The sequence below is a fragment of the Trachemys scripta genome, chromosome 3, assembly GCF_013100865.1.
Source record: "Trachemys scripta elegans isolate TJP31775 chromosome 3, CAS_Tse_1.0, whole genome shotgun sequence".
Classification (NCBI taxonomy): Eukaryota; Metazoa; Chordata; order Testudines; family Emydidae; genus Trachemys; species Trachemys scripta.
This window is the reverse complement of record NC_048300.1, coordinates 12922770-12949089: the sequence shown is the minus strand read 5'-3', so window position 1 is coordinate 12949089 and position 26320 is coordinate 12922770. Positions and strand designations below refer to the sequence as shown.

The following is a 26320-nucleotide window of genomic DNA, read 5'->3' as shown; positions in this document are numbered from 1 at the left end:
TTGGGAGAGAGTCACAGTGCAGATAAGTACAAAGAAATTTTGCGATGAATTTTACCTTGTCTGATGGGCTTAACAATGTCACTCCATTCACTGGGAGAAGGAATCATCACTTTCCTAATGCTTTTGCCATCAAATGAAAGAGAGCTCTTTTGTTTCCTTAAAGAAATTCCCACCGGTAGCTGGGCCAGTTCTGTCCTCCTCGTGGTCTCGTGTGTTTACTTTGTTCCCAAATCACAGATGGATTTCTGAAAATGGCATGAGATTGCCAAAATGTAGCTGAAGACACATATCATCAGTATGCACAAATTGTAAAGAATGCAACCCCTGGAGCCACGAGTGATTTCATCAAAAGTGACTTTCCAACCCCGCTGAAATCTTTCATGTCTCTTGTGATATCTGCAATGTTAAAGGAAACAGCTCAAGTGCCAGATTGTCATATAGGCCTGGTCCACACTAACCCCCCACTTCGGACTAAGGTACGCAAATTCAGCTACGTTAATAACGTAGCTGAATTCGAAGTGCCTTAGTCCGAACTTACAGCGGGTCCAGACGCGGCAGGCAGCCTCCCCCGTCGATGCCGCGTACTCTTCTCGCCGAGCTGGAGTACCGGCGTCGATGGCGAGCACTTCTGGGATCGATCCGGGATTGATTTATCGCGTCTAGACAAGACGCGATAAATCGATCCCAGAAGATCGATTGCCTGTCGCCGAACCAGGAAGTAAGTGTGGACGTACCCAAAGGCTCAGATACTTCCGTGTATTAAAAAACCCACAATCTTACCAAATTAGGCAGATTGCTATTGCGTCCATTGAACTGCTGCAAATATATAAGCACGTTAGATTTTTTTTAATTTAGCTCCCTGACTAAATGCCCTTAAATCACCAAAGTGCTCATTAAAATAAACACTCTACGGTATTGTTGCCAAATTCTGGTCTGTTGCATTGGTGTAACCCTCATGGTGTCAATGGAGCTATTCTGGATTTACACTGGAGCGTAGAATTGGATTAATTGTGTGGGTTGTGGAGGACATCACAGAACTTCCTTTTTGAACGAGGCAGAACTGTATTTTGTAGCCAGCTGAAGCTTTTTAAGGTGCTGTGAGAAGCTCAAGGGGAAACTAAAAAAATCCAGTCAGTAGTATGCAGAGGAACTAGGACAGGTCTACTAGATGAGTAGAACTCTGAAAGTTAATGAGGACACTGGAGCTGGCGTGCTCCGAGGCTTTAGATTGGCTGTCCGAGTACTATGTACAATTAGTGTCTTCTATTTTGTACCTTGTTAGGGCTGGTGCCTTATTCAATGAAATGGTAGCCGGGTTTCACACCAACAGGAGCAATTAGATCATGCCAATCATTTTGCTAGCATCCCATCAGGTGTTTTTCATAGCATCCTCATAATTACACATTCCACTGAGTTTCAGATCTTTTACATAATGAGATACTTACACTTCCAGCCCAGCCTACAGTGTTATTGGCCAGTGTTACATTGTCATCCTCTTCTGACTCATAAAGAATAATCCAGAAAGTCCTCATGAAAACTCTTCAGCTGGAAGAAAACTCCCTGGAAATAATAGGAAAAGAGACAGCATGCTTAGACTGGTTGGGAAGGACGATGGAGGAGAGTTCTTGGCTCTAAGGCTCAATTTGGGTAGAGTTGTGGTGGCTTGGTCACTTCTCTAGTGGCTTCAGTCTTGTGCTACAGAAACTAAACTAGCCTTGAAAGAAAAAACTGAGGAACTGGCCCTTATGGAGGTAAACAAAACCTTCAGCATGTAAACGGGGAGATGTCTACCTGAGTCTGGAGACAGACTGACACACTAGCCCTGAGCGAGGTGTGAAATGCTCTCATTCACTCAATAGGGATGTTGATTCTGAAGCCTAGTGATGACTATTTTAAAGGTTAGCTATTTCACTGTAAGTAGGAGAGGGGAGTGTGGTTGCCATATTTTAAAGATCTGCACAATTAGCTGCATCTCATGTTGGTGTCACAAGTGGACAGACCTTGGGTTGTGGGTGGAATTTAGAAAAGTGCCACTACTACTATTTTTCCAGTCAGATACCTGATTTGCTCTGACAGAATATTGTTCACGAGCACTTCAGGGAAGGAAACTCTTCCATCCCCATTTGATCAAAGGGGGGAGTGCATGATCTGGGGGGGGGATAGGTTTAAATTTTACCTAAGAAAACAGGCATTTCATAGAAATCTGAAATATTGAGTCTCTAAGGTAAGACTAAGAACCAAGTGTTTGGTATATGCAGATCTTTGAGAAGTACAATAAATAAAAACCATTATTGTTCTGGTGTCTAAGGAACTCTCGGCTTCCTGGCAGAAACCTGTGATCTCACGCCTCGTCTGGAGGGGTATGAATGTTACAGCCAGGGCAAAGTAATGGCATGCGACATGAACTCCATTTTAAGATGGTAGCAGCTTTTGTTTTTCTTCCAGGCTCAGTAGGTTGCAGTCAATCCTCTCTCCGCTGTCGGGCTCAATCCAAATGCTGCAGCCACTGCATAGGTAGCAGCCGCACCAGCTGTTTCCTTAGGATCCACTCTTTGGGCCAGTGTCGTTTTCCAACGTGGAGGCTGCTGGCTCAGTCCAACTGCAGAACAGCAGCAGGTTTCTCCTCCTCCTCTTTCAGCAGGAGGACTGTCTGGGGCTCCCTTTGTACTCGGTGGCTCCTAATGAAATAACAAACCACTCAGCACTTCCTTGCTGTCATTGATGGGGAGCGAGAGTTTAGAAAATACTGCCAAACCTGCAGCTGTGGGGGCAGCCCAGCCCCATTAGGAGGTGACTGAGATGCTAATATGATGCTTACTTCCCAGACTCCTGTGCTGCACGGCACGGGGTACAAGCTGCCGACTGACAGCTCTGTAACAGCCCTCGTTATTGCAGCCCTTGCTTATGGCACTTTCTAGATTTCGTCCTCCTGTTTGATGGGAAACATGCTTATGCTACACGCCTGACTGGACCCAGTTCTGGACACATTCTCTGATGTGCTCCTCCATATCACCTGTGAGATGGGAGCCAGCTACTGTGATGGTCTAAGGGGAGGTCACCGACAGAATCTGGGATATCACTAGTGGGGAAAAGAAGAGGCAAGTTGGAGGGCTTTGCAGGGGTCCCCATATTTGCTTAGCAGGAGAGGAGCAGTCACAGACTCGGGAGTCGATGCATTGCAGTCATGTTTTTGTATTTGCCAGTTTTGTAAAGAAAACTGAAGGAAAGGTACAAAACCGCACGTGTCCATAAATGCTTCTCACTCAGCATTGATATGAATGGGGCTGGGGAGTAGAGTTTGCACCTTAGCTGAGGGGATGCAGGAATGGATTTGCACCTTTGCTGTTACTACTGTTTGGCTAAAGGCAATTTTCTGCAAGACTGCCTCAATGGGACAGTAACCAAAGGAACAGATCTAAAGCTAAAATGTTCCTCCAGATTGTGGATGCAGTTTTGTGCCCAGAAATGCAGGTATGGATATTTGTACCCACAATTATGCCCATTTAGAAATCTAACTTCCCTGTATATAACAGGGTTCAAAAGAGAACTAGATAAATTCATGGAGGATAGGACATTCATGGAGGATAAGTCCAACAATGGCTATTAGCCAGGATGGGCAGGGATGGTGTCCCTAGCCTCTGTTTGCCAGAAGCTGGGAACGGGCGACAGGGAATGGATCACTTGATTACCTGTTCTGTTCATTCCCTCTGGGGCACCTGGCATTGGCCACTGTCGGAAGACAGGTTACTGGGCTAGTTGGATCTTTGGTCTGACCCAGTACGGTTGTTCTTATGAATCAATACTTAATTATGGGTGCAAAATTGTATCCAGAATATCAGAGGCGAAGTTTGGGATCTGGCTAAGAAAACGGGGCCCTATTATTCAATCTCTGTCTGAATATAGTGTACAAGGCTTTGCTGGGATAAGCCACCTCATGGCTGAGCTGTGCAGCACTGCAAAGAATAGAACTCCTCTTATAGGTGGCTCATAACGGCTTTATGAGGCGCCAAGAAAATGCTTGTGAGGAACAATCACATTCTTTGGTCTTTCACCATATGCACACTTATGCTGTCTTTGTGCCTCCTCCATGTGAATTCTGTGATTACAGTTAATGAAATGAAAGCTTAGGTTTCATCCCACAGAGAACAAAGTCTTCCTGGACGCAGGACTATATATCACTGAAAGCGTATCGAGGTAGTCCGTTGGTAACACTCTCTCTTCATATGTGTTTGGTAAAGGAAAACAGCTTAAAGCATCTACATTTCACAGTGTCTTACCAGCTTTGGCCTGGTGTTCAATGGTCTATTCTTAGTTTCTTATTGTCATAGCCCATCTCAGGATTCTGGGTGCTGCCATTTGTGGCACAGCTTTCATCTCAATAAACAATCAGATCACGGGTTTGTGATAGCTGCAAATTGTAAACATAACTTATATGTATATTTGTGAAACTTCTTCACCCCAAAGATAACCGCTAATCCTTCTTGATCTAATATGTTCAGCAGAAGGCAGTGTCCAGGACACACATGCAATTGGTTTCTCTGACCCATCCTCGGTCTACTGAGCTAAAACAGCACTAGTTCCATAAAGAGATGTAGCACAAGTCAAGATCGGTTCTTTCTTAGCTTGATCACGGACCAGGACTTCTGGGGCCTGCAGCAAGAGTTTAGAATCCTGAAACATTTGTTCCTGAGCTGACTTCCAATGTAACCCCCTTTTTGAGTAGCATATACAGAGGCACTGGAAGTGTTGATAACTTTGGCAAAAACTAACTAATAATGCAGCAAGCCTAAGTAAGTGCTCAGCTCTGAAATATTCCTGGGTGCAGGGGCATCCTGAATTGCTTTGACTTTCTCTCGTTCTCTCTGGCTGTAGTCCCTGAGCTTTCACTTTATGTCCCACTTCATGTGCCAGGAAGGAACAGTTATCCCTTTTTAGGCACAGACCTGCTTCTGTTAGACTGTTTAGCACTTCTGCTAAATGTTGTAAATGTTCTGTGTATGTGGTACATGTGGAATCCCCTGAATCAATCCTCCAGGGTTGTGTGTGTGGTTTTTTTTTTTTTTGGAAAATAGCCGGGGCTGAGGACACACCAAAAGGTAACCGATTGTATTTAAACAGTCTTTTGTGAGTATTAACAGTGACGTGCTGCTTGGAAGCTTCCTCCAGGATGATCTGTTGGTAGGTCCAGCTCATATCTAACTTTGTGAGCAATTGCTGTCCAGCTAAAATTGCAAACAGATCCTCAGTTTTTGGAACTAGGTACTGTTCTCATTGTGAGGTGATGACATTGCAGCCCCTGAGCCTTCCATAGTAACTTTTGGGAAAAAATTGAGTGAATTTATTACTTGTGAAAGGTATTGGCTTGACAGTCACAGCATTGATAGTAAGACCTGGGGGATAGCGCTATTTTGGTTAGCGGTGTAATATTTTAAATAAATGGTTATACCATTACAGCCTGTAGTGTGGGTGCAGTTACACTGGTATAAAGGTGCCTTATAACCTGGATAGCTTATTCTCCATCCCCATATGGGAATCGCTATGGCTGCATAAAGCAACTTTATAGCAGTGGAACTGCATTCACACTAGGAAGTTCTACCATTTTAACTATACGACAGTAGTTATGCTACTAGCTAGCAGTCTCCTGAAGTCCCCTAAGTATACACTAGTAACCTGCTGAAGTTCTCAGTTTATGCATACCACAGGCAATGGTAGTGCAAGTTTCCTCACAAATGACCTACCAATAAGCCTCAGCCAGATACAGGTGGGACCACTAGAGGGCACTATGGTCTCCTTGCTCATTCAGTCATTGAGTTCTTGGGTGAATCTGTCTACATGGAACCAATTACGATTGTGCTTTTTGTGATGGGGATGCCTGTCTATGAGCAACTCAACTGACACTATTGACCCATCATCAGATAGTTAATGACATTTCACCACTAATGTCTTGGGCAGGATTTGAAATGGTGACCTACAGGTAAAAGGTTGTGGACTCAGACTCGTTCTAGCACCCCCATGCAAAATGTTTCTTTACAGGAGTGCCGAAGCACTTTATCTCCTTTTTTTTTTCTTATAAGCCTAACGGGTAATTTAGCAATTGCTTGCTTTTTTTAATGTTAAACTTTCTTTTTATATTGTAACAAACAACAACATAGACTCTAGGACAAACATAGAACAAGCATGGGCAAAGTAAATAATAGTACCAGTGCAATACAAGGGGAGTAGTATGTATATGTGGCTATATGGAGGGAAGGATAGTCTTGGAGTCAAAGCACAAGATTTGGGAGTCAAGATATCAGAGTTATATTTTAATCTATTCTCTGTTAGAGACTCTTGTGTGACATGGGGCAAGTCTAACAACCTCAAGTTCCTCATTCATAAAACAGCTACTTCACAGGGACATTGCAATGCTTGATTCACAAATGTTTGTAAAGGACTGTGAGGCCCTTGGAAGGAAGCTTCTACAGTAGGGTAAACTACTGCAAAAGAGAGACACTAGATTTTGTGCATTTTAATTTGTGGAAAATTAGCCTAAGACATAGTATGACTATCACGAAAAGGAAAGATTCTAGTTCTTTAGAACCTTTATTTGTCTCATAACTGGTTTCCTGTGAAACAGTTGACACGATACTTGCTGATAGTTTTGTTCCCTTGTTTCCCTGAAGTTGACTTGAAATCCCTGGAAGCAATTTACAAGCTACTCTTGTTCCATGCCAAAAGGAGAGGAGAATGGAAAAAGTTTGCTTGTTGCTGTGTGGTAAGAGTAAAAACAACACATTGGATCCAGTCCTACTGTGGCTGAAGACGACAGGTTTTCCATGGCGTTGAGTGAGTGAAGGATTTGGCCCATTGTTTGTATGCAAGTTGTTTTTTACAGCTCATAGAAAAGGAGAAATCTGGGTGCTAGTGCCATTTGCAGGTTGCTGTGTTTGACTTGCCATGTCAGTCTATTACACATCTTATTTCTATTAATGGGAAACGTTAGTAAAGCAAATCATTACACACACACACACACACACACACACACACACACACACTCACAAGTGAGGAGTTCCCACTTGACACACAAGGTTAGTCCAGGGCCTCCTTTCTTCCAATATACAATGAAGTCCCACACATCTGAATTTCTTCCATTATTTCCCAGTCCAAGCCGTTCTTTTTTTGTCATATACAGTTTCAAAAGAAAAGCGTTCAAGAATCTGAGATCAATAGAGGTTTGTATCTATAAAAACCTCCCCTCTTCACTGAATAACACAGAGCATTGGGAGCTGTGCTGTATTTATTCCAATGCCGTTGTGGACTTTTCAAATCATGTTCTCCCTTTGTGATATACCCGAGGGTGCCCATCAGCATCTCCCAGAGGGTGGAATGTTACGAAGGGTTCCGAGGCTGCTGGGTCTCCGAAGAGGAGGGTGGAGAGAGGTGTGTGTCCCTGTGCAGATTGTACGTCTCAAACAGACCTGGTCTTAAGTTGACACAGTGATCAATAAAAAGCATCATGGTTTGATCTGTTTGGCTTCCTGTGTAGAGTGTCTCATTAGATGAAGATCAGTTCTTCTCATCCCTTAGCTATGCTTTCTTGATGCTGAACTGCTTTTTGTGTTTTTTTTTTTCTTTTCTCCTATTTACTTGTGCAGGACGAGGAAGTGGCAATCACTTCCAGCCAGGTGCTCTAAAGGAAGTCTCTGTGATATGTCACACTTGTGAAATGGGAACTGCCAGCCACACTTAGCCATGTGGTGATTCCTTCAAATCTTGTAAGTGAAGCAGCACTGAGCTCTGTGACCAGTTGGGTGTGAAACCTCCGAAGACAGCAAGGTGCTGGAGGACGTGGTGTTGGTAGGTGGCAGCTGAGTTAGCATTGAAGCAATGCCCCAGCGCGGTGGAGGAGATGATGTCTTGGATGAGACATAAAACCAGAGTCCCAGCTGCTTCTATGGCATTCCTTTGGCTTTGTACTAGACTTTGAATTAAAATTGCCCACAGTTGTTGCCGCTCCACTGGAAGTAGCAGCAATGGGAGTGCTGGTGTAGACAAGGTGTCAGCAGCTGTTGGCATTTTTTAGGAGTTAGACAACATGGTGGTTAAAATGCTGGCAGTTGGCCCACACTGGCACTCCCGTAAATGGTCCAACATTGCCAATACCTGTGCCTCTGTCTACTCTTTAGTCCCTCTGAAAGACCCACATCTACCATGCTGTGGTTGTGGATCAATTGATCTGTATGTAAGTTGCCTATTGTTGTTCCCCTTCCCTGACCTCTGTCACTAGATTGTGAGCTCCTGGGGGTAGGAATTGTCCTGAAGTGTTTGGAAAGTACCTATCATATAGTAGTAATGGTGGGAACTTTTAGGGAAGATAGTCCACTGGAAGTGCAGGTGTAATAGGAGCAGTGGCATTGTACAAAGGTCCCATTTTAACAGAGGCTGTATTCTCATTCTTCAATTCCTCCCACAGTTTGTATCGGACGTAGTATTCACTGAGCTCTCCGTTCATGGATTTTAAGGCCAGAAGGGACCATGTTGATTATCGAGTCTGACCTCCTGCGTAACACGTGTCAAAGAACCTCACCTAGTAATTTCTGTATTGCGCCTATAAGTTTGGTTTGAGCTATAGCCCATTTTTTAAAAAAGAGATCCGCTCTTGGCTTAGACTACAAGAGATGGAGATGAATGGTTCCAGTGAATTACACTTACTGTCAAAAATTGGCACTTTATTTCCTTTTCAATTTGTCTAGCTTCAGCTCCCATCCATTGGATCTGGTGCTAAAGCAGTTACCACACTATCCTTCCTGTCTCTCTGCCCCCAGTTTGCTGTTTCCCATGGCCAGATGAGGCAAGTGTGATGCTGTTTTTAGTTAGGGTGGAAAAAGGGAATCATCCAAGTGTCCATGTAGTTACAGCTGTATATTGCTAGCGGGTTCGTCCAACTCAGTTACAACACGAACGAGTTGTGCTCACGCAGCAGCTTTCTTCACAACACGGGGGCCCAATGAGTGTGTGCATCCACAGCCCCAACACTGCCTATTTGTGCTTTCGTAACTCGCCCATAGAGGCTCAGTAGGGATATAGCACTTACAGAGCACAGGCGTAAGACAGCATCCGCAGCATGTGGGGCAGCGCTCTCCAGGATGACCTGCCTCATGTTGAGGTGATGGGAGGAAGGATGCCTGACTGGCCAAACCTGTTACCCAGGCACAGTTAAGGGGGTCCCATGCACCAATTAAAATACGTGTTAACCACCAGTGTTAACCACTAACAAATATAGTTAAGAGCTGTGATGCAGACAAGGATTAAAACACCATTTTGGTTTCTTTATGTGTCAAAACGTTGAGATGCCTTTTGCTCCCTGTTTGTCTGTTGGCTGTCCCTCTCCGTAGGCTCGTCCCTCATTGCATAACTAACCAGCTGCGAAAGAAGCTCAAGGTCAGATCATGTTAGAAGCAGGGCTTCTTGCCTAGGAGGCCTGGTGGTGATGGGGGATCCATATGAAAACCTTATGAAGGAGACTTCCTTAGCCTAGCCATGATACAGACAGCAACGCCTTCCCTAGGTGCACCTTCCTTGGTACCTACCTGGTTCCTACTGACTTCCTTCCCTGTAAGGTGGCTCTGTTACAGGTTACTCTGTCCCGGGCTGATCCTTTAAATTTGGGCAAACCCTAAAGTGGCCATTTTTGACATGAGCTGCATCTCCACATCCTTCAACTTACTGAGTTGTTTTAACTCCTGTTATGTTTTCTCCTTGCTCATTCTGAGCTGATTCTCATACTAGGTTTTCACCATGTTTACAATATGGCTATATATATAGCATAGCTATGAGTGTGTGCTCTGATCCCACAGGTAGGAGAGTGATAGCTGTGCTTCACAATGGCTATTTCTGTAGTGTGGATGGAGGGGCCTTATTGGGAGCCATTCTGTTTAGCTAGACTCGCATGAAGGAGAGAGGCGGAAAGGGAGAAAACGGAAGATATGAGTGTGCTGTGTATTAGCCCTTTGGAAGCTAGCACTGGATTCCATTTTAAGAACATTTCCCAAAGAGAAAAGCCTGGTACATGTGTTTAGATGAATGAAGGCCCAACAAACATTCATTGCTGCTTAATGCAGCAGGCTTATGATGTTATCAGAACGTCCTAGGAAGGCAGACTAGACTCACTGTTTACCAGAGAGAGAGAGAGAGAGAGACTGTTGTGTCTCCAGCGCAAAGAGGCTGGACTCCTTTCACCTAAAACCGGGCAGAAAGCAACAGCTGGGACAGTGGAGGAGGCACACTAGCTCTGGATTGAGGTAAGGGGCACTCACTGGGTCTAGCCTGTATAGAATCTGGTTTTCTAATGCAGCTTTGCCAACATCCACCCGCAGTTTGAGTTGCGTGTTTCCTAGGTGTATGTAGGGGAGCTGGAACGCTGTGCTTCTTTGGACCTAGTTACTTTGCAAGGTTCAAAAACCCCCAAGAATACATCATGACATTTCAGACCAGGTCTGGATAGCCAGACTCCTGCTGGGTAGCACCTTATTCCAGGCCAGGTTGTGACTGTGTGGCTGGGCAATGGCCCTTCACTCTCTTGCATCCACTCCCTGGATTCAAGAGGAAGGAGGGAGAATGTCCTCTGTGGAGGTGTGGGATGGGATGAGGAGTGGGTGGAACCTTGGCTGGCCAATAAACTGGCTAGTGTAGCTACACCATCATGCTGGGGAGATACACAGCACAAGTAAAGGACTAGGAGAGGGAACTTCCCTACTGCCTCCCTCCAAAGCAGGGGAAAATGGGGAGTCGCAATCTGCCTTCCTGTTTGTTCCAGGGCCAGCACACAACTGCTCTGCAGTTTGCTTGGAGCTTGTTGTAAAGCCATCACAGAGCCCTCCACAAGCAGACAGTGAAGTCAGCGGGGCTACTCCTGGAGCAACATGTCGGCCAACATGAGTAAAGGTATCAAAATTAATCCTGTAATAAGTAGTGACTCTGGTGTTTAACACATGAAACATTATTTGCTCTGTTTTAAAAGGGAAATACTGTCAAATCACTCCTTTAAAAATCTAGAGCCACCCACCCTTGGTCCTGTTAGGTTTGGCTGATTGAGTCTATTTAACATTGCTATCCCTTGCAAAATATGACATTTTGAATCCCGTATTAATTGTGTGTTTAAGGAATGAAAAGCTGCTCTGTGTGTTAAAGGCTTTTTTTTTTTTTAAGGTAGAGCTCAAATACAGGAAAATATATAAATATAGACACGTATGTATGAAACCAGTAATTACTTAGTCAACCCCTTCATTTGTCTGAAACAGTGCAGGCAAAATGGAAGCTGCCCACACACTTTTCTATTGGAAATTGCAAATGGATGAAAAAATTGGAAAAAAAAACCCACATGCTCATCAGCTTTCACACAAATGTCATTAAGCCAGGTACCAATGCACGCGCTTACTGGCTTGCTGGAAATGGCTTTCTCCCCATCCCAACACAAACTGCTGCACTTTCTCCTCCACTTGCCCTTCCCTCCTTTCTTATTTTTATGAGTTCTAAGGGCTTGTCTACACTACCAGCTGGATCAACAGGCAGCGATCGATCCAGCAGGGGTCAATTTATCGTGTCTAGTATAGATGCGATAAATCCACCGCCAATCGCTCTAGCATCGCCTCCGGTACTCCACCTCAACAAGAAGCACAAGGGGAATAGATGGGAGAGCATCTCCTGTAGACACACTGCAGTGAAGTAGATCTAAGTACATCGACTTCAGCTACATTATTCACATAGCTAAAGTTGCGTAACTTAGATCAACCCCCACCCCCGTAGTGTAAACACACACGAGAGATGGAGCGATTTGATCATGTTAAACAACACCCCTCGCATGACTTTCCAACTGACTTTAAAAGGATAGTTTAAAGGTGCCGTACGCTTGCTGTTGAATGTTCCTGGGGTAATTGTACTGATCAAAGGTAGACTCTTGCTGTGTACCTACAGATCACAAAACTAGGGCCCCAATATTACTTGTAGGAGTGGGGTCTTATGAGCATTCTAGACAGCCTAAATGACTTCTTTCTGGGGAAGGTCCTTGCTGTATGGAAGCCCCTGCCAGCAGGCGGAAGCCCCAGTGCAGTTGAGCAATTACATTGGGTGGTGGGTTGCTGATTTCAGGCAGGCAGGCAAGAAATTTTAAAGAGCTATGGAGCCGAAGGTGCCTGTCCCTGGCAGCCAGCTCAGCATTGGCGCTCGGCCAGAGACAACAGGGCCTTTTGACTAGATTTCTTCTCCTCACAACTCTGTGAAGGGGAAGGAGCCTATCCAGCTATGCAGGGGGATTAGAGGGAGAGAGGCCAACTGTATCTAGTGAGTTGGATTAGGAACCTTCTCGCTGACATTCCAGTATAATCTGAGGACCCCTGATTCATATCATTTAAAAACAACGTAAAAGCTAAATTAGACTGTGACCCAGTGACCTTCCCCTCACTGCTGCTCGCACTGCAGGAGGGTTTACTTTCAGCCCTAGGGCTATTGTAACCTCTGCACAGTCCCAGTGTGGGGACAGCCAAAGGTAGGGGCTTGTGGCACGTGGGAGGAAGTGAGCTCATTAACACAAGCATCTCCCCAGAGCAGATCTGCAATTCCTGAGCTTGGAGTTGCCTCCTTGGACTTACGCACCTGGCCAACATATCGGCTGGGCTGATGTATAGCCAGCACGTGCTGCCTTCTGGGGTTTGAATGCACCAGAAGGCTGCGTCAATACTCAACTAGACAGGACTTGCAGTGGCTATTAACCGTTTTCAGGAGGGCTAATAACTAGCTAGTTTGTAACTTTTCATTAATCAAAATGTTCTCGGTGTAAGTTAATTTCTTTTGCTCAGTAATTACTGTATATCCTCCCTCTCTATCTATCTCGGGCTACAGTTGCTGAGAGGAATGAACTGTACATTTTTCTGGAATCAGATAACAGCTTATCAAGGGTTATAGTGGATTCTCCATCACTGGAAACTTAAAAATCAAGATTGGATGTTTTTTCTTAAATATGTGCTTTAGTTCAAACAGGAATTCAGTCAGGGAAGTCCTATAGCCTGTGTTATACGGGAGGTCAGACTAGGTGATCACAATGATCCCTTTTGGCTATATAATCTAAGAATTGGTCCATGCAGGGTCTCTAGTATCCTGGTATATTGTACCGAAATGATCTTGGGTAAACCTTTCAAAAGAGTCAGAGTTCCATTTTCAAAAGTGATTTAGTAGACTAGTAATTAACTCCCACTAATCTTATTGGAAATGGTACCATGAAAATCAGTTTATCTGAGCTAAATAGCCTTTAATAATAAATTAATAATAGGGCTGTCAAATTATTAAAAAAATTAATTGTGATTAATTGCACTATTAAACAATAATAGAATATCATTTATTTCAATATTTTTGGATGTTTTCTACATTTTCAAATATATTGATTTCAGTTGCAATACAGAATACAAAGTGTACAGTGCTTGCTTTCTATTTATTTTTAATAAAAATATTTGCACTGTAAAAAACAAAATAGTATATTTCAATTCACCTACTACAAGTATTGTAGTGTAATCTCTTTATCATGAAAGTTGAACTTACAAATATTGAATTATGTAAAAAAAAATAACTGCACTCAAAAATAAAACAATGTAAAACTTGATAGAGTCTACAGGTCCACTCAGTCCTACTTCAGCCAATTGCTCAGACAAACAAGTTTGGTTACATTTGCAGGCGATAATGCTGCCCCCACTTCTTGTTTACAATGTCACCTGAAAGTGAGAACAGACATTCGCATAGCACTGTTGTAGCTGGCGTCACAAGAAATTTACGTGCCAGATGCTCTAAAGATTCATATGTCCCTTCATGCTTCAACCACCATTCCAGAGGACATGCGTCCATGCTGATGACAGATCTGCTCGATAACAATCCAAAGCAGAGCGGACCGATGCGTGTTCATTTTCATCATCTGAGTCAGATGCCACCAGGAGGTTGATTTTTTTTTTTTTTTTTTTTTTTTTTTTTTTTTTGTTCGGGTTCTGTAGTTTCCACATCAGAGTGTTGCTCTTTTAAGCCTTCTGAAAGCATGTGCCACATCTTGTCCCGCTCAGATTTTGGACGTCACTTCAGATTCTTAAACCTTGGGTCGAGTGCTGTAGCTATTTTTAGAAATCTCACATTGATACCTTCTTTGCATTTTGTCAAATCTGCAGTAACAGTGTTCGTAAATCAAACAACATGTGCTGGGTCATCATCTGAGACTGCCGTAACATGAAATATACTGCAGAATGCGGGTAAACAGAGCAGGGGACATACAATTCTCCCCCAAGAAGTTCAGTCACAAATTTAATTCACTATTTTTTCAACGAACATCATTAGCATAGAAGCATGTCCTCTGTAATGATGGCTGAAGCATGAAGGGGCATACGAACGTTTAGCATATCTGGCACGTAAATACCTTGCAACACCGGCTACAAAAATGCCATGCAAATGCCTGTTCTGATTTTCAGGTGACATTGTAAATAAGAAGCTGGCAGCAGTACCTCCCGTAAATGTAAACAAACTTGTTTGTCTGAGTGGCTGAACAAGAAATAGGACTAAGTGGACTTGTAGGCTCTAAATATTTAATAAATTTCAATTGGTATTCTATTGTTTAACAGTGCGATTAATCACGATTAATTTTTAATTGCAGTTAATTTATTTGAGTTAACTGCGATTAATTGACAGACCTCATTAATAATGATACGTGGGGCTCTTGTATAGTGCTTTTCATCAGTAGATCTCAAAGCACTTTACAAAGGAGGTCTGGATCAAGGGCTGCATTCCACTGACAATGCAAATCATAGGGAGGGGAAATAAGCAGCTAATAAAAACTGTTGGGATGCACTGGTTTAACCACATTGTCTGTAGCCTGAATGTCTGATCATCACTACAGGTTTTGTTAACATAATCTCACCATTTAACAGCAACATAGAGCCAGGTCCATTCAAAGAAAAGACAAAATTAATGGGCTTTTATTTAGCAGCATGGAGAAAGCCTAACGGAAAGTCAAGTGGGCATAGGGGCCTCACAGAAACATACTATGGCCCCCGTTTTAAAATTCCTTCTGGGAGGCAGAATAGCTGCTGAGAACTCTTCAAAGAATCTTTTGGACAGTGTCAAAAATCTTTTCAAAACATTAGTTGGCTAGGCAGTGTGTGTGGTGCTTGGTATGGTTTAGTTCCCCCTACGTTTCCCTTTGTTTTATACACCTGCTTTATTCTATTGTAAACTACATCGTAAGATTTCATCATAACTGTTTATACTGTTTCGAGCAAGTTAGGGCCCTGATCTCTCCATTTCTCTATTTGTTTAATTACCGAGACCGAGTCAAATCCATGCCTGGTTGAACGCCAGTGTGTTAGGAGAGTTACATCAGGGAGACATTTGGACAGTCATCTTTAACAGTTGTTGAATGCAAAGATAGAAAACCTAAGGGGTTGTAATTTCAGATGCAATAGCACAAACTTTGCTTTTACTTTTTTTTATTACAGTCTGCAGCGATTGAGAATTCTTTCCTCTTGATCTCTGCTCCAGGACCAGTGCTAGGAAAATGTATACTGATGCTGAAAACATTTGTAATGGGCTGCCAAAATGTTTCTCGTTTTGGCACATTGTAAGCAGTGGGACGTGACAGCTTTTGTGTCACTTTGTTGATTAAAATAATTTACCTTCCCCACATACCATCTTTGTTGTGTAATTGAATGTTAATGGTGTATTATTAAAAACCTCTCCATAGTTCCACAAATCTTAAAATATATAATTAATGTGTGACTCTACACATCTCTCTCCCAGAGAAACCTGAGATGCTGGTTTCATCCCATGCTGTTAGAAACTGCTCATTACATCACTTCCTCTATTTTCAGGGCAGCTAACTGGGCAAAACACTTGTCCATTTTTACAAAACTCCCTCCTTCTGTAATGGGTGATTCTTGAGGTGCCTAAATGTTTAGCCCATCTGCTGTCAATTTCGCTGGCCTCAAGTCTTCTTACCAGGACTGGACTTGCAAAGGTTTACAAAAACTGGTTTCTATAAAAATCAAGGGGACAGATCCTGAAATGAGGAATAATCCTTTTGTTTAGGGACATACGATGACCTGCCCCGATCAACTACCCAATTCTTGGTTTTATCACAATCAACTGGCACCTGAGAAGCCAAGAGACCTGCTTGTTTTCCTTTTTAAATCTGATTAATCCTCATACAGTAAACTGAATCCCAGGGGTAAGGTTTCATGTTTAGTACGTATGACTGACTGGGACTCAAGTGAGCTAAATTTAGTTCCCGACAAACTAATTTAAGTGTTTATTACTCCTTTTCACACACTGTAATTTTCTTTGTCTTTAATGAGAATGCAGGTACCAACTGTTTAACTGTGGTTTTATTGATAGATTCATTTTTCATAGAGATCTGCATGTTAAACATTTGCCTAGAAATAGTCTCTTTCCTGGCCATCACATTCCAACTACAGAAGCCCCGCATGTTAAAAACACCCCTTGCATGAGTTATAACAACATTTTAATAAATACTTTACAAAAATAATGCTCAGGCTTTTTAAATCACTGAGAAGAACCCCTTATCCCTTTCCTCCAAAAAACTCTTTAAAGAATAGCTTTTTCTGTATAATACTGGGCAGTCAGGACATGCTGGAAGGAAAAAAAAATTAAGAAGGTGACTTATTGTACCCAGTGAATATGTTCAAAACTCTATATTCGTTTCTCTTTTTTTAAAAAGTGCACTTCTTTCTTTATAGCAGAACCCTTCTAATTACATGTAGGAATTAGAAGATAACCAGGATTTCTTCGTTTTTTTTGTCAACATTCTTTTCCTTTTAACTCCACGCTTCAGCCTCAGCAAATTTTGGCCCTTTAGTCCCTGATCCTGCAAAGATTTACTTACACAGTTTCTTTATTTGTACACAGTGTGTGGCAGATTCTCTACTGGTGTGAATTGTCATAACTTCATTCTCTTCCATGGAGCTATGATAATTCATAGCTGTAGATCCGCCCCTGTGCATAGTCCCATTGAAGTCACTGAACTACTCACAGTATGGGAAGTTGAGCACATTCATATGTCTTTGCAGAATCCTAGGCCTTATTTTAGATTCTTTTGGTGTAGCCCAAAGGAACATGGCAGCTGCATCTTCTGGAAACCCTACTACATATGTACAGCTAACAGCTGAGTGACTGGAAGGGCAATGGGGAGCTTCAACTGAGAATGATTAATGTGGGTGTTGGTTTATTGATCTTCAGCATTTCTACCTGTTTTCTCCTCCAATACTTAATAGCTTTCCCTCCCAACAATCCTTCCCCTCTTCTTGTAGATACCATTAAATACTTTCATTAATACAGCTCCAGAGAAAGTGTTATTTTTAACAGCTGTGTTTATATTAAATAAGTTACATATAAAAACTGTTTGAGAGTTTAGGCTCTTTAGCCCAGATACAAAAACCCCAAACTTCTCCATGTGGCAAAGCAGGTAAGTATGTGCTTATCTCTAAGCACATGCTTAAGTTGCATTGACTATAATGGATCTAAGCATGTGCTTAAGTGCTTTGCTGTACAGGACCTTTGAGCCTGATTTGCATTTCACTTCCCCTAGTTTTACCCTGCCATTAGGGACCAATCGTGCATCATTTAAAATCAATGGGAGCAGGATCAGAGCTTTACTGATTTACACGGATGTAAAAATCTGTATCAAGCTCTTTATTCAGCATGAATTTATTCACACTGTTTCTCCCTGGAGGTTTTTCTTTCTTTTGAAATAAAATGCATTTTATTGCTATATCCGCTTCTATCATTAAAGGTTTTGTGTATGTTTGTATGCAGAGGAGTGTGTGAGATATAGGCATATATAAATTACACACACATGTATTATATACAAATATATACACTCATACTAAAGATACTGACCAACCCCATTTCAAATAGAGAATGCAGCAAATGCAATTTTGTACCATCTATGGAAATGATCCCCATTTTCCTGTCTGAGGAGGAAAATCCCTTCAGTATTCCCTTGCTTCCTGAAACTGCTTGTAATAGTCTTCATCTGAAGGGTTTTCTGTACATTTCTGACCATTGTTAGGGGGCCGTGCTTCATTGTATCGGCTCCAGTCTCCTTTGCATATAATCCAAGGCAAAATGTCTACTTTGTAATGGAGCTCTGCGGAGAATTCTACGCTGATCAGGTTTGGTGTGCCTGCCCCTTTCCCCCTAGTAATCAGCTGCATATTGTCATCATAGCAACAGTGCTGCGCAGCTAGAGTTGTGCTCTCCAAGGAAAGCATAGAGCGGATACAATATCGGGCTGTGGGCTTGTAGATCTCCAGTTTTTCCTTTGGCCCACTTGCATCTTTCCAGCGAAAGTCTTTCCGCTTAATCCGATCATAGATCTCAGCAGTGCTGTAAGCGACTTCTGTGGGGTAGGAGCAAGGGCAGCTGGGTAGGTCATTAACCACTTTGTGCATGTATTTCTTCAAGAACTCACTTTTGCAGCTCATCCATCTTTCGCAACTATCAGTATCTGTGGGAGGAGGGGAGAGGAAAATGCCTTAAGGTACATTACGCAGCATGTAAATTAATATGATATAGCTACAGAGATAACAATGAAGATAACCAATGAGAGAAACGTAATTGTCCCACAGAAAGTTCTGTGTAACCAAGTAAGGGCTATAAAGCATGCCTGCTTGCAGTGTGGTGACTTATCTTGTTATTGGATAATCAAGAAAGCAAGCTATGACAAGAAAAGGCCATCCTACCGTGAATTACATTGCCATAGTTACATGGATCCTTGGCACTTACTAGGCTTTCACAGTGCCTTACAAACTTCAATTAAACCTGGCAACAGCCCAGTGAAGTACAATAGACGACATACTCCAGTTTTGCAAGTGAGTGAGCTTGAAGCACAGAGAGGTTAAGTGACTTGCCCTAGGTTAAACAATGAATCAGAATTGTGAATAGAAGCCGGCAGCCCTAGCTCTTGACCCTCAGCTCCAAAACCCAAGATCTCACAGCCTTCCTGTACCACCACTGGGGGCTCTGAAATGGTACGTGAGGCTCAGCTGGTTTGTAATGACACTAAAGACTCCAAGATGATAAGCATAGCCTTGTACTTATGAAAAATACTTTGGTTAGGACTTCATTTATTTTTCCCTTGCCCCGTCCTCTGCCTCTCCAAAAGGATCTTTCGAGCAGCTGCAGTTCGAAGATAGAGAGTGGCCTACAGCAGCCAGTTACATGATGTACCATCAGACAATGTCCGTAAATTAGGATGGTCAAATGGCACTAGACCTATGAATTTTGGTGTGGGGTGGCCAGAGTAGGACATTTACAGCTGATATTAATGGATTATGTTGAAGGGGACTGGAGAGAATCAGTTAAGTTTCTCATTTTGGTTTTTTGGGGGCCAAATCATCTCAAACGATGGGTCTGGTCCCATAAGTAGGGGCTTAATTTTATATTACTTATGTCATCCGCACTCAATGGGTCTCATCACATGAGGAAGGTGAGCAAAGTTTCGGCCTAAAGCTATACTGCAAACATATTGCCCCAACGATTTCATGGTCAGTTTGCCATACATTTAAGTGATATGCCCGGTTGTCAACAAGTACTATAGTTTGCCTTACAGGCATACACTAGGATTTGGCATGCCGGATAACACTGTTGATCCAAGCTGTCTAGTATCCTACCTCCATAAGGGACCAATCCCTGATGCTTCTATGGTAGGGGATAAACCCTCACAGTACACGTGGCCCATTATGTGCACTGTTGTACAGGAATGGAAGAAAGTTACGTACAGCAATCAGCTCATACCCTGAGGCATTGATTTGGTTGATCCGATCTTGCCATCCATAGCTACAAATGCTATTATTGCTCATATAATTATCCACCTCACAACAGCAACAGCTGTAACTCTTACAAAAATGATCACGAATAAAGTGCCGCTATAGCACCTTTCAACTGAGGATATTGAAGCGCTTATAGCACTGCTGTGAGGTAAGGACGCAGCATCGCTGTTTTACAACTGGAGAAACTGAGGCACAGACACCGACTTGGTGATTTGCGGAAAGTTATTCAGAAAGAATCCTGTGACAGAGCTAGGGATAGAACCAAGATATTCCGAGGTCTAGTTCTGTTCCTTAACAATAAAATAATCAACAGCAATTTGGAATATGACTCATTTTTAAGACAGAGGCTTATGAGCCCAAATCTTATAGTGATAGTTTAAAAAACAATCCTAAAAGGAGCTTGTCTCTAGAGATACTAGACTGCCAGCTGCTTACCAACTTCGAATAGCTTGGTGGCATTGAACTCTTCGCTTCCTGCAAGTAAGCTCACTTCTGTGGCAGCTGTCCTGAAGGTGTCTTCAATCCCTAAAGACAAACACAAACTAATAGATGTGTTTTCTTAACAGTAAACAACAATGAAAAACAAAAACAAACCACCAAAGTTCTGACTGCATTGCCTCTGTTGAATTTAGTGCTGGAGGAAAACAGTAACAATATAATGATGAGAAACAAGCTGACCTGGTGGAGTCCCTGTAGATAACCGGTATACTTGCTAGGCAGGCCTTTAAATAGCCAGGCCAAAGGTTCCAAATTTTGGTGCCTAGATCGAGTTAGGGCACCTAAATCTATATTTAGGTAGGTAACTAAGGGGCCTGATTTTTCAAAGCTGCCCAGTAACTCCCAGGAATTCCAATAGAAGCTGCAGGTGCTCAGTCCCAATGAAAAGCCGTCCATGTGATTAGGTGGCCAAGTTTACGTATCCAGATATCTTTTTCCTAGCATGTGTTAGGGATGGTTGATGACGTCTCAACTTGTTGAGAAGTTTCTTAGTGAAAGCTGTAAAGCACAACGTGGAATATGAAACCCGTTGGAGACCGTGCTCCAGCTGTGTTGAAATGCTCCAAAATGCTGATCTAGCACTATTTTTTTGTTTTGGAGCTGGAACAGCGATGGTCCCAGGTCAAGTGGCTCTTTTCTCTCCCCAGCTGCAGAGAGGCTTTGAGCCAGCAGGTGCTGATGCTAGGCCTGAGAGGGAGCTGGGGATGCTGCTTCCAGGACCAGCCAGGGGCGCATCAGGGAACAGAGTGCCAGGAGCCCAGGGTGGATCTGGAGTCTGGCAGCAGGACCACAGGGATAGTGGAGGGAGGAGCCTGGCACAGGTAGGGATGAGGCAGGGACAGGACTGGCTCTATGGAGAGTCACTCCCTGCTCGCCCAGGCCTCCCTCAGCTCCCCCTGTCTTTCTCCCAGCTCCCCAAGTTCCCTCTCAGCAACCCGCTGCTCCCTTCCAGGGCCTCCCACGGCCTGCATTCCAGCACTACTGTTTCAGACTCCAGGACTGGTTGGAGACCGCCTCAGCTCCACCTTTTAAACTGATGGAGACTTGCTAATATGTTCATGTTCACTTGTTGGCAGGATACCAAATGTGTTTCAGTGAGTGAATGCAATAGCGCCTGCCCCAACAAGCTGAAAATGTATTTGTGTGCTTTGCTCTTCGGTTACATTCTCTACCGCTGCTAGGGGAGTGAAAGGAGTTGGGAGGAAAGAGACAAATATGTAGATAACGGTCCAAAAATCTTAAACTTGGGGTGTCTGGCGAGCTCTAGTAAAGCATTTGTCACTAGCATAGAGAACCATGGACTAACAAAAAAGGTGTGAAAACATGGTCATTATTGGATTAATTATATTATGCTCAAATGAACACCCTTTTGATGCTATTTTATTTAGCGAACTACTATTCTCTTTAAATGAAAGCCCTTCAAAGAAGCATTTAAGCATGTCATTTTTATTCCATTGCATCATATATTTCAAAAGTAAGCCCAGAAAACTCTCAGTATGCAAAAACTGTGTGGTTAATAGAGCCTGGTTCCCTTCCATCCCCTTTCCAGCAAACTTTATCGTGGTCTTGTTACTGGTGCACAGTCATACAAACTAGGGCCTTGCAGAGCTTCAAAACAACCTCAGACTCCTTTACAATAATTTATTGTAACTGCAGCTGTAGATGCAGAATAACAGATACCCCAGAATCCTTCCAAGGGAATCATTCACTGCAGAGGTTCTGCTGACAGTATAAACAGTAGAAGCTGAGCTTTGGCCTGGTCATTTTAAAAATACCAGCAGAGACCCAAAGAGTGTATTACATTTTCCTCATTGATCCTCAGGTGTCTGTAATGTGACATAATACATTCTTTCCAGTCTGCCATGGTTTGATTCTAGATGATAAATACCTGAGACTATACCTGGGAGATGGTGACCTCTTCTGGATTTAACCCATTGTTGTTCAGGGTTGAGGGAGTGGGGGAAATGTTCAACGTGTGTGTGTGTGTGTGTGTGTGTGTGTGTGTGTGTGTGTGTGTGTGTGTGTGTGTGTGTGTGTGTGTTTTTCCTGCAGTGGCTAGCAAATAGCAACCAACATCCTGAGATGGATGGGTGTGCATGTCAGAGAGTAACTGCCAAACACTGCTTGTCGAGTGACTTTACAAATCTCTAGCAATACTGCATTTGTATAGTCCCAGTGCAACATCTGATCTCATACTTAAGATTTTATAGCTATTTCAGGTCTTTCACTTCCTTTACCTTCCAAATTGTGAAGCTAAACGTGGCTAAATGTTGGTGAAATGCAATCTGCTGGAGGGTGCTTCCCTCGGCTCGGCCTAGGCCCCGCCCCCAACTCCAACCCTTCCCCCAAGGCCCAACCCCCACCCTGCTTCTTCTCACCCCTGCTCTGCCCCCATCTTTTCCCACCCAGTTCCACCCCCTCCCCCGAGCATGCTGTGCCCTTGCTCAGTGCCTCCTGCCACTGAGAAAGAGCTGATCTGTGGCAGGCCATAGGAGGGAGGGGAAGGTGCTGATCGGTGGGGCCCGCCAGCGGGCAGGAGGCGCTGGGGGGGAGGGGGAGGTTCTGGTATTGGGGCTGCCAGTGGGTGCTCAGCACCCACCATTTTCCCCCAATGGGTGCTCCAGTCCCGAAGCACCCATGGAGTTGGCGCCTATGTACTGTAATGTGAATGCACCATACTGCTCTCTGTGGTGTAATTATACAGCTCCAATGCATCACCCTCAGTGCTGCATCACTGTATGGGTTGTGCAAATGTGGATTAATATGAATAAGCAGAGAATCCTCTCAACAAGTACAAGCTAAAACCACATCCTTAATCTGCCCTGTTGTGCACAGGCATTGAAGGGCCAAGCCTGCTGGTTTTGAGACTTTTCCAATTTGTAGGCAAAATGGACAGACAGAGATATGGATGGATGGCATTTTAGCCTTAATTCTAGACTTGCTGGTTTGTATTAAGAGACAGGAGCTTTGTGGTTTCATGTCTATTAAAACAAAAAAATCCCTTGACTCAAACTGCAACAGCTCTTTAGAACAATACTCCTGAGGGCATTCTGCGCCTAAAAATTCGTCCTCCAAAAAATTAAAAATTCTGCTCACAATATTTTAAAATTTGGCTAGTTTTATTTGTCAATAAATAAACGCAGAGGCTGCAGCAAGGCAGTGAGGAGCACAGGCCACTGACTACACAAAGGTGGGAGATCTCCCACCCCCAGGCGACGGACTCAGTGGTGAGGCTGCACCCGACCCTGACACAGCACAAGGCTTGGGCCTGCCCCAGAAACACCCTGGGGCCCAGCAAGGCACACTAGATGTGGGGTAGGCAGGCTCAATGAGGCAGGAGGGGCTCAGTGTGGGGGGAACCAGGTGTGAGGGTGAGAGGATTCTGTGTGGGACAATCTGGGTGCAGGCAGCTCAGTGGGGGGGAGGACCTGGATGCACAGAGGCTCAGTGGGTGGGTTCCAGGAGCAGGGGCAATGGGATTCTGCAGGGGATTCCAGGTGAAAATGGTTGGGGCTCAGAGGAGGGGTCTGGGTCTGGGGGTCTCAGTAGGGGGGTATGGGTGCTGGGGGAGTGGGACTTGGTGGGGTGGGGGTCTGGGTGCAGCTAGTTGGGGGTCAGTGGCATGGGGGTCTGAATGTGGGGGCTCAGGTTGGTGCAGGGGGGTGGGGCTCATCATGGTGGGGGGTTGAGTGCAGGGCAGTGGGGGATGGTCCGGGTGCGGGGGGGGGGGGGGGGGGAAGCTTCAAGGGGGGGGGGGGGGGGGGGGGGGGACTGGGGGGGTTCTGGGGGTACAGGGTGAGGCTTGGAGGGCATATTTGGGAATGGGAGGGTCCGGATGCACAGGAGTTGGGCAGATGGGGGAGCAGCTCCCCGTACAGTGACCCCTCCCTCCACAGTTGAGGAGTGATGGGGGCAGGAAGCAGGGGAGGATGCAACTGGGGGAGGTTTCGAGGGGTGGGTCTGACACAGCCCCAGCCACTCCTTACAGGGGAAGAGAAAATCCCATCCTCTCCTGCCTCCTCCCCAGCCAGGACTAGCAGCTGATCCCAGCTCAGGGTAGGAGCCACTGACTGTCTCCACTGGCTGCTATGGGGGCCTAAAACAATGTACCTGCACAACTAGGGAGTGATGTGTGACTGCTCTTGCACCTTCCCTTTGCTTCCCTGTCAGAAAGTCATTTTTCTGCGGGGAAGCAAAGACATCTGTGAGGGACATGAATTCTGCACATGTGCAGTGGCACAGAATTCCCCCAGGAGTAGAACATCTAGTGTATAAGACCATGTTTCAGATCTCCTCTAAAGCAGTGGTTCTCAAACTAGGGCAGCTGCTTGTTCAGGGAAAGATCCTGGCAGGCCGGGCTGGTTTGTTTACCTGCCACGTCCGCAGGTTCGGCTGCTCGCGGCTCCCACTGGCCACAGTTTGCCGCTCCAGGCCAATGGGGACTGCAGGAAGGGCGGCCAGCACATCCCTTGGGCCGCGCTGCTTCCTGCAGCCCCCATTGGCTTGGAGCGGCAAACTGCGGCCAGTGGGAGCCGCGATCAGCCAAACCTGCGGACGCAGCAGTAAACAAACTGTCCCAGCTCACCAGGGGCTTTTCCTGAACAAGTGGTGGCCTTAGTTTGAGAACCAATTCTCTAAAGCCACTTTGCAGACAGTTGGCATGATACTTTAAAGGGCATATTAACAACTAATATGGAGCCATTATTCCTGACACTATGGGAAGTATATACATTAAATGTATTGCAATGTATGTTCTTATTTTCAAATAATAGTAATGTGGCTGTTTTAAAATAAAAAAAACAAATGCATTCTAGGTGAAATGAGGGCACATTTCTTTGGGCAAAAGCTTCAGTCCTGTGACGTGCGGAATGTTTGGGTAGGCAAGAAGTAACTGCAGCAACAAAAGAAGTTTGCCTTTAGACTGAAACTTTCTGTAGCAAGTTTAACCCCTTATAGGAGACAGCATTGGATTTAATAACAAATGCTTTGTTAATTTAAAGATAAAAAATAAAATATAGAACTATCCTAAAACATAAAAGACAGGCATGGTACATTAACATTAAAATACTATGTCTGCCTTTTACATTTTAGGGTAGTTCACATACGAAATAAAATTTCATAAGTGACCTTCAGGACTGGAACACCACTTTTTAATAGCACTGTTACCCAGCCATGGCCCAAATGTGATGCTGGCCTTTAACCATGTATGGTGAAGCCCTCCAAACCCAGTGCCCTGTCCTCTGGTGCAATGATCTTCCTAACAATTCAGGTTCTCTCTTTAAAAACAACCATCATTTTAACCATACCTGGGCAGTTTGGCCTATCACATGTCCTCGACTCAGTGGCTGTGCAGGCATATCCACAGGATCTGGTTCGCTTCTGATTGCCAATCCCGCAGGTTACGCTACAAATGGACCATGGGCTCCAGTCTCCCTCTCCATCAATATAATCTATACAGGAACAAAGAGGAGGAAGGAAATGAAAAACAAAAAACCCTACTACCACATACTACTGTATAGATGGTGGTTTTTATTAAGTAGGCATAGCAAGAATGGAATCCAGATGTCTTTACCTGAAATCTGGGCTGAGTGCCAGGCTTAAGCCTGCTGTTTAAATGGTTTTCACACTTGACTCTCCTCAGGGACGTGCATGCAACATTATTTGAAAAAATATTTCCTTTCTCTTTTGACCTTTTAGCAGCCGAGAATCTTCAGCTGTAAAGCTGGGTCATGAACTAACAAAACGTCTATTTAAACTATTTTTCCATCGGTAGGAATATGCTTTCTGATCACAAACCGACCAGATATGGAATAAAAACATTTACTTTAACCTCTCCACCCCTCGAATAAACCCCTCCAAACGTATCTATAGCACACAAAGATATTCAAAACGTAACTGGATTTTAGGACAGAATGCAGGTTGGATTTTGTTTGGCTAGTTGATTGTATGTGGAAATATTTCAGTTTCATTCT

General features: G+C 44.0%; 1 protein-coding gene across 1 annotated transcript in view; it reads right to left on the bottom strand.

Annotated features, from left to right (window-relative positions):
- Positions 1–16377: 16377 nt before the first annotated feature.
- Positions 16378–26320, bottom strand: part of ISM1 (isthmin 1) — a 58027-nt gene continuing 48084 nt past the window's right edge. The window contains exons 4-6 of the mRNA XM_034764138.1: positions 25655–25798; positions 20286–20375; positions 16378–18526 (exon numbers count right to left, since the gene is read on the bottom strand). Coding sequence (XP_034620029.1) covers positions 18009–18526; positions 20286–20375; positions 25655–25798 — 752 coding nt within the window. The 3' untranslated portion in view covers positions 16378–18008. The remainder of the gene's footprint in view (positions 18527–20285; positions 20376–25654; positions 25799–26320) is intronic.